Source organism: Emydura macquarii, unplaced genomic scaffold, assembly GCF_026122565.2.
Source record: "Emydura macquarii macquarii isolate MOO-44397 ecotype Brisbane River unplaced genomic scaffold, CSIRO-AGI_Emac_v2 contig_312, whole genome shotgun sequence".
Lineage (NCBI taxonomy): Eukaryota > Metazoa > Chordata > Testudines > Chelidae > Emydura > Emydura macquarii.
In genome coordinates, this window is record NW_027130449.1 from 11,964,025 (window position 1) to 11,981,981 (window position 17,957).

At 41.4% G+C, this 17,957-nt stretch overlaps 1 protein-coding gene across 1 annotated transcript in view; it reads left to right on the plus strand.

The window, feature by feature from the left end:
- Positions 1–17,957, plus strand: part of TTC12 (tetratricopeptide repeat domain 12) — a 28,230-nt gene that overhangs the window by 4,111 nt on the left and 6,162 nt on the right. Inside the window, exons 5-19 of the mRNA XM_067565602.1 lie at positions 478–555; positions 1,105–1,226; positions 2,053–2,112; positions 2,743–2,814; positions 5,449–5,509; positions 6,432–6,620; positions 8,164–8,233; positions 9,579–9,667; positions 10,811–10,979; positions 13,620–13,712; positions 14,243–14,306; positions 15,166–15,300; positions 15,473–15,577; positions 16,397–16,465; positions 17,425–17,526. Of these exons, the coding sequence (XP_067421703.1) occupies positions 478–555; positions 1,105–1,226; positions 2,053–2,112; positions 2,743–2,814; positions 5,449–5,509; positions 6,432–6,620; positions 8,164–8,233; positions 9,579–9,667; positions 10,811–10,979; positions 13,620–13,712; positions 14,243–14,306; positions 15,166–15,300; positions 15,473–15,577; positions 16,397–16,465; positions 17,425–17,526 (1,478 nt within the window). The remainder of the gene's footprint in view (positions 1–477; positions 556–1,104; positions 1,227–2,052; positions 2,113–2,742; positions 2,815–5,448; positions 5,510–6,431; positions 6,621–8,163; positions 8,234–9,578; positions 9,668–10,810; positions 10,980–13,619; positions 13,713–14,242; positions 14,307–15,165; positions 15,301–15,472; positions 15,578–16,396; positions 16,466–17,424; positions 17,527–17,957) is intronic.

Sequence of the window (17,957 nt, forward strand, 5' to 3'; positions counted from 1 at the left end):
CATCTCTTTAATAATTATCCCCTATTCATTTTGTATCATTAAATCTAGAGTAAGAATTGCAGATAGCTGAGTCAGGGAAAGCAATCTCATGTAGCGCCTGATCCAACTCCCACTGAAGTCAATGTGAATCTTTCAGTTGACTCTGAGAGCTACATCAGAAAGTTATAATTACTTACATAAAAAGTGCTATGTGCTTGGCTGGACTATGCATAGTAAAGAATTTCTTCAGTGTATTCTCTACCTCTGATTTAAGAACCTCATTATTCTGAATAAAAAAGAAGCATGTCTCTTAGAGATGAACTGCTTAAAGAGACAGGTATGCAAATCTATTCTAAATTATAGCAAATTAATGAACTGCCCCCTTAATATTTTCCACATGGCTCAGAAATGACTGTTCTCTCATCTACAATTTGATTTTAATGAGGAAATCTTTTCTTTCATTGTCTGAAATGCTTCCCTACCTCTGCTGGCTCTCAGACAGCTTCATGGCAGTGTTAGAGCAAGATGCAAAAGAACGAGCCAAAAGAAGGAAGAAAAATGAACGTTTAGCGAATGGTAATTGCTAAAGTTTTACATTTCTGATGTCCACTAAGCACTGCTTAAAAAGAACAGAGCTGAATGAAGCTGGTAAGCTAGCCTGTTAGCCAGATTTTTATGCAGATTGATGAGACTGGGCACAAGGAAGCTGGCATTTGGTGTTCCATAGTACCAATGATCTTGTGTATAGCATTGATTAGAAGAGAATGTGGACTGTGTGTAGTCGTTGCTGGGGTCTGTTAGAATGTATTCCTCTTAATGGCTCTCCCCTTTATGATAAAGAAACTTAAGGTTGGGAGTGAGAGAGATATGGTGTGTGGGAAGATGTAAGTAATTAGCTATAAAGAGAAAATGGCTTGAGTTTGTCTTGTAGAACACGATGGGGACACATAAATGAAAATACACAGAGAAAAGTCCATTCCATGCTATGCCCAATGAACCCAGTTATGATAGATGTGATACTGTGGGAATCTCAGGGCAGGTTGCAGCAGTAGAACATGGCTTCTGTCCACAGTGTTTACAACTGGAAATAATGACATTTCCAGTGCATGACTCTTGTTCCTTCAGCTCTGAAAGCGAAGGGAAATGATGCATTCAGTAAAGGGGAGTATGCCACAGCTATCCAGCGATACACTGAAGGTCTGGAGAAACAGAAGGATATGCAGGTGCTGTACACGAACAGAGCACAGGTCAGTGTGTGAAAAATTTGCTATAGATATATTGTTTAGGTAGAGAACAGTCTAAGCTATCTGCTGTTGGCATATAAGAATCATTGCTCTGTTGTCCAAGCCAATTTCAGGGGGCCGGATGTGTTGCAGATGAACTGGAAAAAGGAGGAAGAGCAGCACATAAGGTAGTTTGTCCTGGGCCATTCTCCACAGCGGTGCTTTAGGTCTCATTTTTGCTAACAGGAGTTGATGGGATCTACTTTACTGCCACATTAGCAACAGTGAATATTAATGTGATTAAAAGTTACCAGCAAAGTACTGCAGACTAAGCTCTTAAATGAAACTTTCCCCTTAGTTTCTTGCACTGATCAAGAATTCAGCTTCACAGGAGAGGCTGTGATGCATATCAGTATGTTGGCACTCCCTGTGGGTTTAGTTAATTAAAGTAATATACTTTAAGTCTCTACAGTGCTTTGAACTTGGGAAAGCATTATAGCGATACAAAGTATTCTAAGGCTACGTCCACACTACTGCCTGTGTCGGCAACATTTATGTCGCTCTAGGGTGTGAATGTTCCATCCACCTGAATGACATAAGTTACACCGACATGACCATTTGTGTGCACAGCACTGTGTTGATGGGAGAGCTTCTCCTCCTGATGTAGCTTAAACCACTCACGGTGGTGGGTTTTTTTTTTAATGCTGGCAGGAGAGCTGTCTCCCCTTGTCAGAGAGCATCTTCACCAGACACAGCTGTGCCGCTGCAGCACTGTACATATACACATGGCCTTATTCTTCTTTGGACTGATAAATCTGCTGATCTCTATCCCATCTTGGTTTTATTTCAGGCTTACATGAAGTTGCAGGAGTACCAGAAAGCAATCAATGACTGTGAATGGGCTTTAAAGGTAACTGTTTTGCCATTTCTTCAGTCAGCTGGTAGGACACAGATTATAACGAATTAGTATAAACTGCCCTGTGTGTCAGTGACTGCCCAAATTCATTCATAAGTGGCATCATGGAAGCAATTCTGATGGCAGAAGAATATTTCAGAGGATTGTATGCTTCTAATGGAGATTTGCTGAAAATGTGCTTCGTGCTTTGTCAACATGGGTGAAATTCATCACAGTGCAAATGGTCACTTGAGGCCCTGCCATAACTTCGCGGTCCTTGGTGATCAGTTCAAGCTCTGATGAAGAGGAGGGGGCTCATGCATAGTGGTAGCCCGGCGTTACTTCCCAGGTGGAGACAACATTGTTATGCAATTTCCAGCATGCCTTTAAAAACTTTATTGAGCAATTAATGCTGAGTGTGATGCTTCTGGGGTACCCGAGACTGTGAGGCACTCACTACCACCTGCCCTTAGTGTGAGGGAGGTCTAAGTGTTATTCATTGAACTGAAAGTCAGCTGGCATCACTCAAAGAACAGCACACTCCATGTTTGTAGTTAGTTTTTTGGGCAGTTGCTGTATCTTTATTAACTAGAAGGTTAGAAAATTTAATATTCTAAATGTTCTGATTAATTCTTTTTAATGCAGTGCAATGAAAAATGTATTAAAGCCTATTTTCACATGGGTAAAGCTCATCTGGCACTGATGAACTACAATGAGGTAAGCTGTACAAACCTTGTAGGTGTTGACCTACATTCTCTTTTTAGATACTCTGGTGTAAATCTGGAGTAACTCCATTGATTTAGCAACTTAGATCAGGTTTATGTAAGTATAACAATAAACGGAATGCACATCTGCCCATTGTTTGGTGTTACAAGGCAATGCAAGAGAGAGAGAGAGAGAGAGAATCTTAAACACCTGACTTATGATAGCATGTTATGCTAATATCTTGTCATACATTGGCGGCTTGGGGGAGAAAATGTCTGCAGTCTCTTATGAGGGCTGCAGTAGTTCTCAATCAAAGTATTCCCTCTCATGTTAATGTAACAGGCTTTGTCCGTTACTTGGGCTCACACAAAGGTCAGAGAGAAGTTGTACATGGTAATTACAGAGTCCTAGAACTGTAGGGGTGGAAGGGACCTTGAGAGGTGGCCCATGCTCCCCATTCTGAGGCAGGACCAAGTATACTTAAAGCATCCTTGACAGGTATTTGTCTAACTTGTTCTTGCTTAATGATATTTATAGTTGTTTTATTTCTGATATCTAACCTAAATCTATCTTGCAGCAGATTGTCAATTACTTTTTTCCTACCTTCAGTGGACATAGAGAACAATTGATTATTGTTCTTTTTATAACAGCCCTTAACGCATTTGAACACTTTTATCAGGTTCAAGTGCAGTGATCAAAACTGCATACAGTAGTCCAGTTTAGGTGTCACCGGTGCAGACTGTTAATTGTGCCACCTGTCGTGTCTTAGATACGACACTCCTGTTAGTACACCCGAGAATATTAGCCTTTCCCACAATTCCATCACATCGTTGGCTCATAATCAATTTGTGATTCAGTATAATCCCTAGATCCTTTATAGCAGTACTACCAGCTAGCCAGTTATTTCCCATTTTGTAGTTATACATTTGATTTTTTTCCCCTTCCTAAGTGTCGCACTTTGCATTAGTCTTTAATGACAGCTTGTAATGGTTCTTTCTCTTTTAATTATTGGTCAGTTTTGGGTGGAAACAGAATAATTGAATTCTCCACCCCGAATTTCTGATCAATAAGCAGTAAAAGCACAGACAGATTTCTATTGATTGGATTGGATATTGCCATGATAGGCCATGGAACAGAACTGGTGCTAGCCCACTGGGGACCCTAAGCAGGAATATCCCCACCCCCCCCACCCCCAAATAATAAAACAGGCAAGTTCTTATAATAAAAAGCAAATAGGGGGCCTCCTTGTGCTGCTTGGGGCCCTAAGCAATTGCTTGGTTTGCTTATGCCTAGTGCAGGGTCTGCCATGGAATCTGAGTTGTAGCTATACCAGCACATTGTGCTGAGGCCCCACTAGCCTTCCCAAGTTAAAGCAGGGTGAAGTTGGTTTAGGATTGGGGAGATCTCCAAGGAACACTTGCATGCCATAGGAAGCAGTGATGGCGATTCTGTAGGTGGCATTCTTTCTTTCCTCTGAGTTGCTACAGGACCAGTGCCACAAAATGTGCTATGGGATGCTGTGCTGCTGAATGTGTCATATTGCAGATGGAGTATAAAACGATGGATTTTTTTCAAAGCATAGTCATTTCCCTAAGATCAGAATGTCCTAGCCAGTTTGCAGCTCAGGTGTGTACCTTCTGCCAAGAGTAACTACACTTCCCCTGAAGATGCAGTTGAACAAGATATATTTACTTCTTGTCCTAAACTGCTCTGTGGTGCAGTTAGTGCTACGTTTCACTCCAGAGGGGCTGCATTTCAGTTGTGGGTGAAGTGATTCCTGTGTATTTCAGATTAAATCGGTGTACCACTTTGGGGTTTGTTAGTAAGGAAGATGCTAGTGAAGACTCTTGCCAAATCTCCAAAGGGGCTAAATGTTGTATAGACAATTTAATTCTACATTTCCTGCCTGTGTTTAACAGTAGCTGCAACCTGACTGTTCTTAAAATATAATTTCTTTGATTTTTTTTTCTAATAATTAAAAATAACTTTTATAATTAGTTTTTTTAATGACGTTAATAAATTGGTTATACTTTGATGCTAGATCTGGGAGAGAGATAATCTAAGGTGTATAGTTCTCGTGACATTTGGTGCTGTATTTTGTAGCTGCACTTCTTTTGCTTTTAACTTGGTGTCTGGTATTTGTTCATTTCTTGTAGAGAATGCTCTGTTATTCTGTTTTGCCCAATGATGGATTTTTAGATTTGTATTTTGACTATATTATTAATTTTTAAATGACATACTGATTGAGGATTACCAGGTACTTCAAGCCATGAAAGTTTAACCATCATTGCTGCAGATTGATTTTATTGTATGTTAAAAAGCTTATTTTTTCTAGGCTGCCAAAAAATAGCATTCCCCAAATTCAGAGATTTGAAGAGCTCAGAAAAAGAAGGGTCTGAATTCATGTTTTACTACTTGTTGAGTTCAGAGTTATGACTTGGACTAAAGATGCCAAATAAAAAATTGCAGAAAGTGAAGAACAAAGTCTAAAGCTCTATAGATCTAATCCAAAATCCGCTGGTGTCCATGGGAGTTAGTCCATTAATTTCAAAGTGTCTTAGATCAGACCTAGTCAAGTTAGATAGTTTTTGTGTATCTTTTCCCTTTTATTTTCAACTAACCATATAGTCTTGTTTTTGTATTAAGTCCAGGAAGTCCTATCAAAAGATCTTAGAAATTGATCCTCAAAAAGAAAGTCTATTTAAAGGTAAGAAGTCTAATGTCAGGGTCCTTCTGGTACTTTATCCTCTCATCAAAATTGAACTTAAATTAAAAACCAGCTTCATGCCTTCTAAACCTCTCTATCAACTCTTTCCATCCAGTTTCTGTATCCAGCTGTTTCTTCTTCCAAGTTAACGTCTCCCCCTGATGGATAGGAATGGGTTCCAGCCGCCAGCATCGGCTCAGAGCTCAGGGGTCCCTGCCGCACATGGTGGCTGGGAGCTGCGGGGGTCACCTGCCCGCCATGGCTCAGTGCTCCCCTTACCACCCGTGGTCCCCTCCCACCCTCAGTGGCTGGAGGCTGCGGGGTTCCCACGGCAGCTTGGAGACGGGGGTCCCCACTGTCCACCCCAGCAGACAGCAGCAGGGTCCACGCTGCGGTGGTGACTGATAGCCACTGGATCCCTACCGCCATGTGGTCCCTGTCACCTGTGGCAGCTCGGAGCTGGGGGTCCCCTGACAGCAGTGGCTGAGAGCTGGGAGGCCCCTACCAGCAGCGGCTCGGACCTGGGGGGCCTCCACGGCGGCTGAGAGCTCTGGGACCTTCACCACCTGTGGTGGCTGAGAGTTCCCAGGTCCTTGCAGCCCTCAAAGCTAACAGCTTCAGCCCCGCTGCCCCAGGGCACAGGAGCAGAAGCTGAAGAGCATAATTTCACGGAGTTCTCTGGAAGTCATGGAATCTGTGACTTCTGCTACCTCCCTGACACACTCGCAGCCTTAATATTAGATGTGGTGTCAATAATACATATTAATAATATGTTTTATATATTTAGCCCAGCATATATTTGTCACCATCATGAAACCCCATTTGATTTCCTTTCTTTCCTCACTGTCCTTAATGTGCATCAAGAATTTATGGCTTCTTTATTGAATTTCATTTTTAGTTTCTCTTTCTTTTGGTTTTGTAGATTGCATGAATGAAGTAGACTTACAAGAAAAAAAAGCAAATGAGGAAAAGAAAGCTCTGGAGGAATTTCAGTCTGGAAAGTATATGGCTGTGTCTGTGAAAGAGCTGCTTGAGAAACTCAGTAGACCTGACCAGAACATCCTTTATTATGCAGGCGGGATTAGAGTTTTGACTGAATCAATAAAAGACTGTAAGTATTTTACCCAAATCTGTCTGTCTAATGTGCTAACTTGGGGCATGATCCAAATAGATGGAAGTCATTAATGAGAGTTGGATCAAGCCTATAAAAACTCTTTCTCTGTTTTTAAAAAAAGTGTACATTATGGGCTTGATATTTCAAAAGTTTTAGGCCAGTAAATGCGTGTATGAAACATTCACATATTTTTGGATCTAAATCTGAGCACAGTTATGCACAAATCAGACACGCTGTGCAGAATAACATGAAGTGCTTACTTTGTCAACTTAATGTTGAAAGGCAGCTCTCTTCCCCTAGAGGAGATGAGTGCAGATCTCCCACTAGTGGTCTGGAGAGTTATGTAGCACGATAAAGGAGAAAACACCCCATTGTTTGGAAAATGAGGATAAATGTTCAGTAACAAACCTAGATGGCAAACGTCTCCCATGATTTTACGGTAAACTGTAACCATGTAAATACAGTGAGTATCTAGCAGTCTGATTTTCTTCTCAAACTGGTCACTGTTGTTCAGTTCATTGGGATAGTGAATTAATCCTTGTTAAGATAATGTAAATGATCAGATAAATCACCAACATTTTGTCTTTTGAAGAGAACATTGAATTTAAAAGGCTCCTATATGGGCTCCAAATGGAATGCTAGATCCAAAGCCACTCAGACCTTGGGCAAATTCGTATCAGATATGAACAACACAGTTTTTAGACGCATCTCTGCTGAAATTCTGGCAAGTTCTGAGCTCAAGTGTTTCCATTGCTGTAGATTTTTAGCAACGTTACCAACAAATGCAAACAGTACTGCTTGGGCGTCCCCAATTGATGCAGATAAGACCTTGAATCCAGATCTCTGGTCTTAGAAGATAAGTAAAGGGGGAGCTTATTTTTACTATTTAATTTTAAAGCATATTGTAATTTTAGGCCAAATCCCAATGGAGCTACCCAACTTGCCCCAGATAAGGATCTGGCCCTTTTAAATATACATTACATTCTTCTACTGTTAGTGATTAAAACTGTAGCATTCAATATGTGAGATGTCCTGTTTCTGGGAACTGTATTCTGCTTTAAGGGCCTGGACTACATGAGCTGGTTGGGCTCTTCCTACTCTGTCACCTCCCATGTGGACTCTGGTGTTGATTTGGATCCTTTAACAGCTGTTTGTTTTGTTAAAAAAAATGTACAATTCACAGATTAAATGCATTGATTTGCAAAGCCTGTCTGATGTTTAAATCTTTCCGAGTCCTTGCAAAGCTCTTTAAATGAAGTCAGTTACTCTGTACAGTTACAAACATGAATCCATGTGCATACATTTTAGCCTCAGTGCTGGTTCTGCTCCAAATATTGTTTAGAAGATTTTTCCTCTTTATTATGTAAGTGTGTGTGTGTGTGTGTGTGTGTGTGTGTGTGTGTGTGTGTGTGTGTGTGTGTATTTTGGCCAAAGCTGTTGATTCAGTAACATTGACACTGTTTCCGGAGAACAGGAGTCTGCCTTCATGATGCTAGATGGATTGCTGGGCTGATGTGGGTTATCTCTGAATTTGTTTCAGGCACGGAACAAACTTTATTTAGAACAAACAATGGATTCAGTATCATCAATGACAATAAGATCATAAGACGGTAAGGCATCTTGTAAGGAGGACAGTGGGGTATTACAACATGAAAAGATATTTTAAAGAAACACAATCGCCTCTCATGAAATTCAGATGAAATGATCAAAAAATGTGACAGCATTTTAATGTCTGATTGCATTGATGTCTGTTTGACCTTTAAACAAACAATGCTCTTGAATGTAGCAGGCAAAATACCGCTTGTGCTTCAGCTGCAGTCTTTAGTTTCCGGGGTACTTCTGTAGGGTTAGTCCATTTAATTCCTCAGATGTGAAGATGAGAGCAAGTTTGTAAAACTTAACGTAAAAGAATCTCAGATGCAGAAACTCAATGCACCGCAGGCGAAATCCTCAGCTGGGATAAACCGATGCAGTGGCATCGAAGTCAAAGAGCTATGCTGATTTACACCAGCTGTGGATGTGGCGCCATATCTCTCTAATATAAGATGTAAAACTATTTCTGGGCATCAGTTTTAGCCCTATAATTGAGGGAGAGGATCAACCTCGAGGACCTGTGCTTTCTGTTGCTTATCCGTTGTATCTTCTTGGCTGTCTGTTGTATTGTACTTCACTAGGCAAGCAGTGAAGCTGGTGACCTTATTTGATTCTAAGCCTCTCTGCTATTTAATCTGCCTCTTGGACAAGATGATATATGCTCTGCACGAGACCAAAGCCATGTGCTTAATGCTGAAATCTGGTTTTTAAAATTCTTTTGGGAAAGAGATGACGGGCTCATTGGAGATATATTTGGGAAGGGTTCAGTTAGGTATTGGCTGCAAAATGTTATACAAAAGATGTGACCACTCGAAATTATTGCAGGTTTGAGACAGCCCAACACAGAGATTTGGAGGTGGTCCCAAGAAGCTGAAACGGGTGGGAGAGGCTCATTGGGATTCCAAGTAAGGCTGCAACATGGTGATCCCTTCAGATCAGTGTCACTCTCTTGTGATACTCTCACTGAGTTCTGAGCTCAGCCCTGCACTTTCTGGATCTGTGAGAGCTGGGATCACCAAGAAGCCACGCACGTTGCTTGAGATATGTGGCTTCTTGGTGATTCCAGCTGTCACGGATCCAGGGAGTGCAGAGCTGAGCACAAAACGCAGTCTCAGCAAGGGATCCATGAAGCAGACGTTGTCCAGCCAATATATCAAAGCCAGTGGTAAAGGTGTCTGATTGGGAAATGGAACCAACGTTCCCAAAAATTTTTTATCGAAATAGCCAGTTTTGGAGCTTGGGAACTAAAAAAAGAAAAAAAAATCATAGGGCAGATCCTCAGGTAGAAAAACCATGGGGGTTCTCTGACTCCACATTTTCATCTTTCCTTCCTTGTTATGTAGATAAATATTTTCATTTCAGGGGGCTCTGTGTAGCGAGGAAAAACACAGCTGAAGTGGAATTGTCAATTTCTCTTCTCCTCCTCTGGCAAGCAGTCTGTGCTGGGAATGGTAAGGCTGCGTAATCAGCATTAATCATCGTTAATGTACTGCTTATATGGCACTGACTACATCTGAAATTATTGTTTTCAATTAATATCACTCCCCAGAGCACTTGGTTCTAGACCTTACAGCACACCACAGATTTACAGGTCAGACGCAACTGCTGCAGGCATAGAGCTAGCAGTAAGTACAATTGTGGCTGTTGGGCCCTCTAGGTAATTAAATTATTATCCATTTTAATGGATGGCTTAAAGCTATTGAAGAGGCTGAAGTGAGCTCCTGTCCTGGGGACATCATATGGTCATGGGTTAATGTCTTGCACCATTAGCACCTCTGTATTGGGTGCCATTTCATCCCTGTTTGCTGGAATTTTTAGCTCTGTTTAGCTACTGTGGGGAGCGGTGTGTAGCAAGGAGGGCTTGCAACCAGCCCTTCTAGGGCTGCACACGTGCACCTCAATAAATAAAGCTAGCACAGAACAGCAAGGAAAAGTCATTTGTTGTTTATCTTTTGGAGTACTCTGATGTCTGGATTAAATGTAAGCCTTAGTGAGGTTTTCCAGTGTGTTTTTGATCCATTCTGGCGTAAGTGTTCAAACAGAGGGCAGATATCCAGTCGGTGAAAATCAGCACAGCTCTGTTGACTTTGTGTAGCTGCTTTAATTAAAGTTGTGGCTCATTGTGTCTGACTCTGCATGATTTTGGCTTGAACTCTGCCCATTCTCCCAGTTCTGTAGCTTTCATTCCATTTTATTGTCCAGTATGAGAGGCACAAATGGACCATTTGGTACTTTTATATCTGTTCTTGTAAAATGGAAGCCAGAGGATGTGATGATGCAAGCAAAATTTTGCTCTTTTTCCCTGGAAGATTCCTGCCAGTACCAAGAGTGGTAGCAAAATATTGGTGTTGAGATTCCATGTACAAATTTCCTTGTGGAATAGTATTAAACTCATGGGAAGATCCTTTTCTTTCCCCTGAAGTGATATAATTTGAAATTAACACTCCTGCATGCTAGTCATGTAGAGTAAGAGCCCTTAAGTGGATGAAATAAAGATGTTAATACATTTGAATGATTTTCTACAGGTTCTGATTTAATTGCTGTAGAGAGATTTTATGACACATGGTGTACGACACAGACCTTTTCTTTTTCAGAGGAGAATCAGCGATTGTTGTTAACTCACCCTGATGTGAATGTGCAGCTTCCCATGCTGCTGTCATGTGACGTGCCTGAGATCCAGAAGCAGAGCTTGGAATTGCTGTCTCTGTACTCTCAGACTGAGAATGGAAGAAGTCTGCTGGTCAGGCACCAAAACCTAACCAAGTACTGTATTCTGTTAGAATCCATGAACAGTTGTACACTTGCCATCCCACAGCTGAAAGATAACATATAACAAGGTACTCACACTTAGCCTTCTCACTCAGGAAGTTGCAAATTACGGCCCAAATCAGCTAGATTGGAATGATTGGATTCCTGGACAAAATTTCCAACACCATTATCTGCAGGTCATCCAAACCCATAGGGGGAGCACTTCAGTATCCACATTTTATCTAAGGGAGAATAAAATCCAACCCCTAAAGTGTCCAGAAGTTAAATTCTCCTCGTGGGGGCACCTTCTGTGGCTCCCCCTGCCCAGCAGACTTCAGAGGTACATGTGGCACCTTTTCTAGCCCATAGGTATAATTAAAGTGACACCACCAGTTGACCCATTACGTGCCCTTCCACCCTGCAGCTCCACCACTGCTCAAAAGCTGGCTATTCTGTTGGCTGCCATGGTCATATTTGATACTAACCTCCTCAGTGGGAGGCGTGTCAAATATGGAGTGAATGCTGCAGAGAGAGTTGGTGAGAATTTTGGCCTGAAAATAGGGAATGTCTTGGCTTATAAAGTGAACAGCCAAGAACGTCGCCCGAGTTTGAACCTAGCCCTGGTGAATAGGGGCTGAAAGTCAGTTTCCCTCCGATGGCTATTTTGTGACCTCTGTCAAATGAATATGGTAATCTCATTCCACTTCCTGCATTCTTCTTCATAGGATAGAAGCCAGCAACACAAGTGGCAATAAGTGGAACAGTTGATGGCTCCCTTAGTTAAGAGGCCAGGGACTGACTGGCCAGGGATGCTTAATTCCACTTTTCCCTAAAGGTGCTCCCAGGGCAGGGGTGAGGCACAGTGACAGGGAAGCTTACACTCCAGCTATATAACTATCTTAGGTACTTGTGGCCTCCATCACCATATTGTCTGAGGACCTCACAGTCTTTAATGCATTTATCCTCCCAGTGTCCCTGCGAGCCAGCTGCCCATGTTACCAATGGGGAACTGTGGCGCAGAGAGACCCTGTGACTTGCCTGAGTTCACTCAGGAGGTTTGTGGCTGAGCAAGGGATTTCAGCTCAGGTCTCCTGAGTCTCTGTGCCCAATGGCTTTCACCAGTGCTAAGTTCACAAACTAACATAAAAAAATGTCTTGGGTTCCCCAAAGTCGTGTCTGATTTCTTCAGCTTGTCTCCAGAACTACCACTGGATAAAAAGTTCCAGAGAGGTAGCCGTGTTAGTCTGTATACAGCAAAAACAATGAGAGTCCTGTAGCACTTTAAAGACTAACAAATTTAATTTCTGCAAATTTAATCACTGGATAGTTTCTGAAGTGACAGGCCCAGCTGAGCAAAAGCAGAAAACAATGGGAACAGCAATGGCCAGAGAAACACCATGCAACATGCTTTCACTGCAGATAGTGAGGAAAGACATCCTAGCTTTCTGCAGTATATGGCAAATTTCACATCTAAGCAGGTTTTCACAATTGAATTTTAAAAAAGGCTTCTTGTGGGGAATGTTTATATAACCTCTGGACACCTCTCATGCAACTTCATTTAGTAATCTTTTCAGGTGACAGTCAAATGTATGTACTTCTGTCTCAACTTAATATAAGCTCTTAATGATATCTTTGAATGGCTTGTGTTTCAAGCTTAGTCTCTCATCATCCATTAACTGGAATTTATGATTATTCAGAGGATTGCAATGACTCCCTGAATGGAGAAAGCACGGCTATTGCTTCTGTGCTCCTGTGCCATTATCTAGTTCTACAATTAAACAGGAGACAAATTTTAATGGACTGGTTTAAATGAAATAGTTGGAAATAATTGATGAGCAGAAAAGATTCAACAGATGTACATGCTTTACTAAAATATGTACAACATTAATCCGGAGACATTTTTAATTCAAAGGAAGGTTAAAGAGATGAGCCATGTCTGAGGGAAAGTTTTGGATGCTTTTATTATTAATAATGTCAGTTAATTTTGCCATGGTCTAAAATATCACGACTCTGACAACTCCTTTTGTCTACTTTTTTGAAGAAAGAGTCTGGGTATGATGGTCAGAAAAGAGTCAAGTGTGCAAAATGCACATGTGCAGCTGATTCTCACAGGTGTGGAGTACCCATAACTGCAACTGATGTCATTGAGAACAGCAGGTGCATGGGACACGGGTCACCTGCAGGTTTAAACCAGTGTAAATGGTGGATTATCTGTAACTTGAAGTCTTTAAATCATGATTTGAGGACTTCAGTAACTCAGCCAGAAGTTAGGGGTCTATTACAGGGGTAGGTGGGTGAGGTTCTAGGGCCTGAAATGTACAGGAGGTCAGACTAGATGATCATGATGGTCTCTTCTGATCTTAAAGTCTATGCGTTTAAGTGATTTAGCCTAAATCTCACTGAAAGTCAAAGGAATTAGGTGCCTAAATCAGTTAATTGCTTTTGAAAACTACACCAGATTCTCAGCTGTGCAAATCAGCTTGGCTTTCTTGATTTCGTAGTGCTATGCTGATTAAAACTGAGGATTTGGCCCTAAGTCCTTCTAGAAGTCTATGGGATTTAGGCTCCTAAGTCAGTTAGGTGCTCTTGTAAATGTTACCCCTGGCCCATATTTGTATAATCTATCTGACACGAGCTTTATTAACTTTCTTACAGGTGGCTGCAGATGCTGATTGCATTTGTCAGTGTTATGGACGACAGGGCTAGCTGTGCCATGAACCTGCTAAGTAACCTAATCATGGAGGAAAAGTAACTAGTATTTCTTCAACCATTCCCTTCTTTAGAGTTGTGAGGTCATTTGATAAGCCCCAAAATAAACACTGCTAAGTGTGAAAAGGCTGACTTGTGGAGCTGCATACAGAATACTCTTTCTATGTGTCTGATAGGCCAAACAGCCATTTCATGCGTGTATTACAAGATACGATAAGAGGCCTTGGCAGAAATGGAAGGATTTTTGCATCTTGCACTTTTTACAAGACAGTAATCTGAAGTTTTTCACTCATACCAGAGTCACTCCTTTGGATCTGAACAAGTGTAGCTAAGGGCAGACTTCTTGACTCTTACATCATAAAGAAGTCTTTATGCAAAACTTAAAACAGGATGTTGGGAAAACCAAGGATGTTTGTTTTTGTGTAAAACTGCATTCATATTATGATTTTAAATCCTCTCCAGTTGGGATAAGATTTGAGCTGGCCTTTTAGTTGCTACAAGGTGCATTTTTCTGCGTGTTAGTTTTGTCTAGATCCACAACTGGCTGATGAATATTGCTTTGCCAACAGGTTCAAAATCCAGTGTCGTATCAAACTTTCCACAAGTGTTTTGCCTCTGTTCACACAGTTGTTGGTAAGAAAGAGCCCAGTTTCTCCATATTTTGCATGAAATTGCTATGTTTGCATAATGTCTGTTCTGTCAATTCCTTTTAGCTTAGGGGCTGATTCTTCACAGCTGAAATTCACATGGTTCTTTAGTCCTAGGAATGTAAGAATTGCCATGCTGAATCCTTCCAATCCAGTAGCTGCAAGAAATGGCATAACTGCTTGCTGCAGGGTAACCTGCCCCTAGGGAAAGTTTCCTCTCCAATAGTTAGAAGTGGGCTTATGCTCTGAAGCAAGAGAGCAACTTGACAAAACTCTGGAGATGAAATTCTGGCTCTAATGAAGCCTGTAGCAAAATTTCCATTTTCTTCAGTAGCATGGCCAGGATTATTTCATCTTCCATGTGTGTTATTCATGGGTTGCACTAGACAAGAGAGGATATAACAAGAAAAACTCTCCTCTCTCCACGGTTTGAAATGGGTGACAAGGAAATGGAACAATAGCTGGGATTCCACTTCTGTTTTCCCTTTGAAAATGTGTTGTTATTAACTGTCGCTGTGCCTGGATCTGTCATGCTATTTGGGCATGACCTGATGGGGGAGGGAGACTTACCATTTTGAGGTCAGGGAGCAGAGAGACAATTGCTAATTCTCCATTGGTGTAAATTTTTAAGACAATATGTGGGGATTTAGTTCTGTGTCTCCAGTAAAGGAAAACTGCCAAGTATGGTGCACCTCTGTGATTTACATGAGAGGAGTAATTACGGAATTCCTGTTCTCACAGCTTAAGCGGCAGGAATAGCAATGATCAAGGAGCATTCTGCACTTTATTATTGTTTCATTACTGTTGTCCTGAGTATTTTTTCTTTCTACTCTTGGTTTTTAAAGAAAATTGTCAAAGAGGTGAACCAGCCAGCCCTTGCCCAGTGCATTGGCATCATGGGGGACCTGTGTGCTGATGGAGTCATCCGACTGCAGATGGCTGAAAGCCAAGAATGCTGGCAGGCCTGTTTAACGCTTGTGGTAAATTGACTTAACAAATATTACTAGTTCAACAGTTTTTCCTCCAGAGATCTCAGAGCATCTGGCAATCCTTAATCAGTAGGTAGATGTGAGGTGGGCTGAGGACGTAAAGGTTTTTTTTAACCTGTTCGGTTTGAGTCAGATGCTGAATAGTCTGTTCTTCTCTATGTAGGATGAGTGTTGCTCTATTGGCAACTCAGCAGGATACCAAGAGTGTTTGTCCAGAGTGCTGGGCCTGATGATGAACTTATCCTTGGAATCAAATCTGGTTATTCAGGTAAAGCGTGTCACGTTTACTGGTGTTCTGAAGAAGCTTTTGATTGCTTTTGCCTCTTACCTGGAGCCTTAGAACTGCAGGAACAGTTGCAGCCTCTTTCTCTGTTATTGCTCTATATGGACCTTATCCAGTGCCCATTGAAGTTAATGGGAGTCTTTCCAATCACAGAGTGTTTAAGTAGAATAGGAGGCTGGAAAGAGGAGAAATACTATGGTCATCCTACTGGTAGATATTAAGAACCTCTCAATCTGCATTGGCAAGAAAATTTAATTACACTAGTATAGATCAGGATTATCCAGATTGAGCCCAGATTGGGGCTCAAATGTTAGCATCGGGCAGTTCACATTCTGTTCTACCAAGGCTCTGGTCTCTAGTCATTTTACAGAGGGGAAAAAAGGGACAAAGTGAAGAGAACTCTGGGATTCTTTTTGATTCCTTTCTTTTTTTTAACATAAATATTTAATGTTTCCTTAATATTCTGTGGCAGAAAGTAGAGTGAAAAGTTCCTCTCCCACAGCCTGACCAGTGGAAATCTGAATGATACAATTAATTCCTGTCTACCAAAGAACCGTTGTGTTCTATTTCATGATCTCAATTACCTTGTGAGAGTGCAAGTATGGATCCTGATCCAAAGCTCATTGAAGCTAAAGCTCCCTGTGCCATAAGGATCGAGGGGGAGATTTTAAACTGCCATTTGTGCTTATGGAAATCTCCCTTGAAAGCGTCCCTGCTATGTGATTGCCTTCTTAATACTATTTCTAAGTAATGCTTGATCGTGACCCTTTATACCTGAATTTCTAATACAACTTATTGTTTTAGGAGCATGCTGTGGATGTGAGCAGGAGGTGTTTGTCTCTGCTTGGCAGTAAAGATGGAAGAATTGTGACAGTAAGTTGATACCTGTGAGCTAAGGGAGGATTATGTAACCAACCCTGCACTAAATTTCGAAGCTTCAGGCCGTGAACTTCCAACTGAATTCTTTAGGCCAGGCTGTTGTCACCCCTGTAGAGTCTCATTGAAATCTGCACAGTCAGAATCAAGGGCATCGTGACCCTAAAGCCATGATTCTTTTAAATGTGTTATTGATCTAGAACACAAATGGAACATAGTTCTTTGCCTTGCTCTGTTTCGCATGTTTGTTTTGATGTAAGAGGCTCTCTGTGTGGTGTGACTAGAACAGCTTTTCAGGGAAGTAGTCTTTTTTAAACAATGTATTATCACCAGGATGGTGTTAGCTGTTAAAATTCTTCGAGAGACAGGCAAACAAATGAATCCAGAAGCAAGGCACTGACTACAATCTGGGAGTTTTCTGTTTCAGTTATGTGTGAATCATTACCAGGGGATTGTATCCCCATCCATACATGGGTGTAACTCCCACTAATGTCAGCTCTTCCAAGGGAAGCTGGTAGGAGCTGATGTGGTATCCGCTGGGAATCATCTCTCCTCTGACTGAACTAGTATGAGCCATGCTGTGCTATTTTACTTACCACTACTCTGAATTAATGCTAGCTATACTGAGCTGCTTTTAAGTGGGATCTTTTCCCATCGTCTGAGCTGCAAGGAGTCATGCTGAAACTTGGACTCACCTCTCCCTAGGCTGAGCCATTAGGAGCTTTGCTGAGATGGGTCTTTGCTAAATACTGAAATTGCAGTATTCTGTAATAACACTTCCTTTAGGTTTTATATTTTCTTGCCCCTTTAATTACTACTTTGGCCTTACCAGCCACCTACAAAAATGAAGGACTTCGTTAACACCTAATAAAAGAACATAGGGCAGAAAGGTAAAATCACTTCTCTTTAGGAGAAAAGACATGATTTTTATTTATTTATTTTTTCTTTTCATTCAGAGAGCGATTGGGGTTCTAAGTCGCATCCTGCCAGCGAGCTCAGTGGCAGTAGAAGAGGCAGTGAAAGGAGGTGTGGTGAAGAGAATGCTTAGATTCTTGAAGGTAATTTACTTAACTGGCTCCACTTCATAGCACTCCAGCAGATTTGGGGTAGTGTTATGCAAATAATAAGAAGCGTGGAAAAGTACAGTGCCTGGTCCGACTTTTGTAACTGGCATGGTAATGAAGGAGTTAATTCCCAATTTTGAAACGAGTCTGGCTTTGATGTACCTGTGCGTTCTGTGCAGGGAGATGATGTCTTTTGACACGTTAGCATCTATATTCTCAGATATTGCTGAATGTGCTCCCTGTGTACGTGCTCAAAGTTCTTAATTTCAAATGTCACTTGCAGAACAAACCAAAACAAAACATTTCCAGTGGGGTGGGTGACTCAATGGCAGATGCACTAGCTTTTCATCTGTGAAGTGATTTAAGATTGCAATGTTCACAGACCAGAGAGAACAAATCAGTTTCATACATGGAAGTATAAAGAA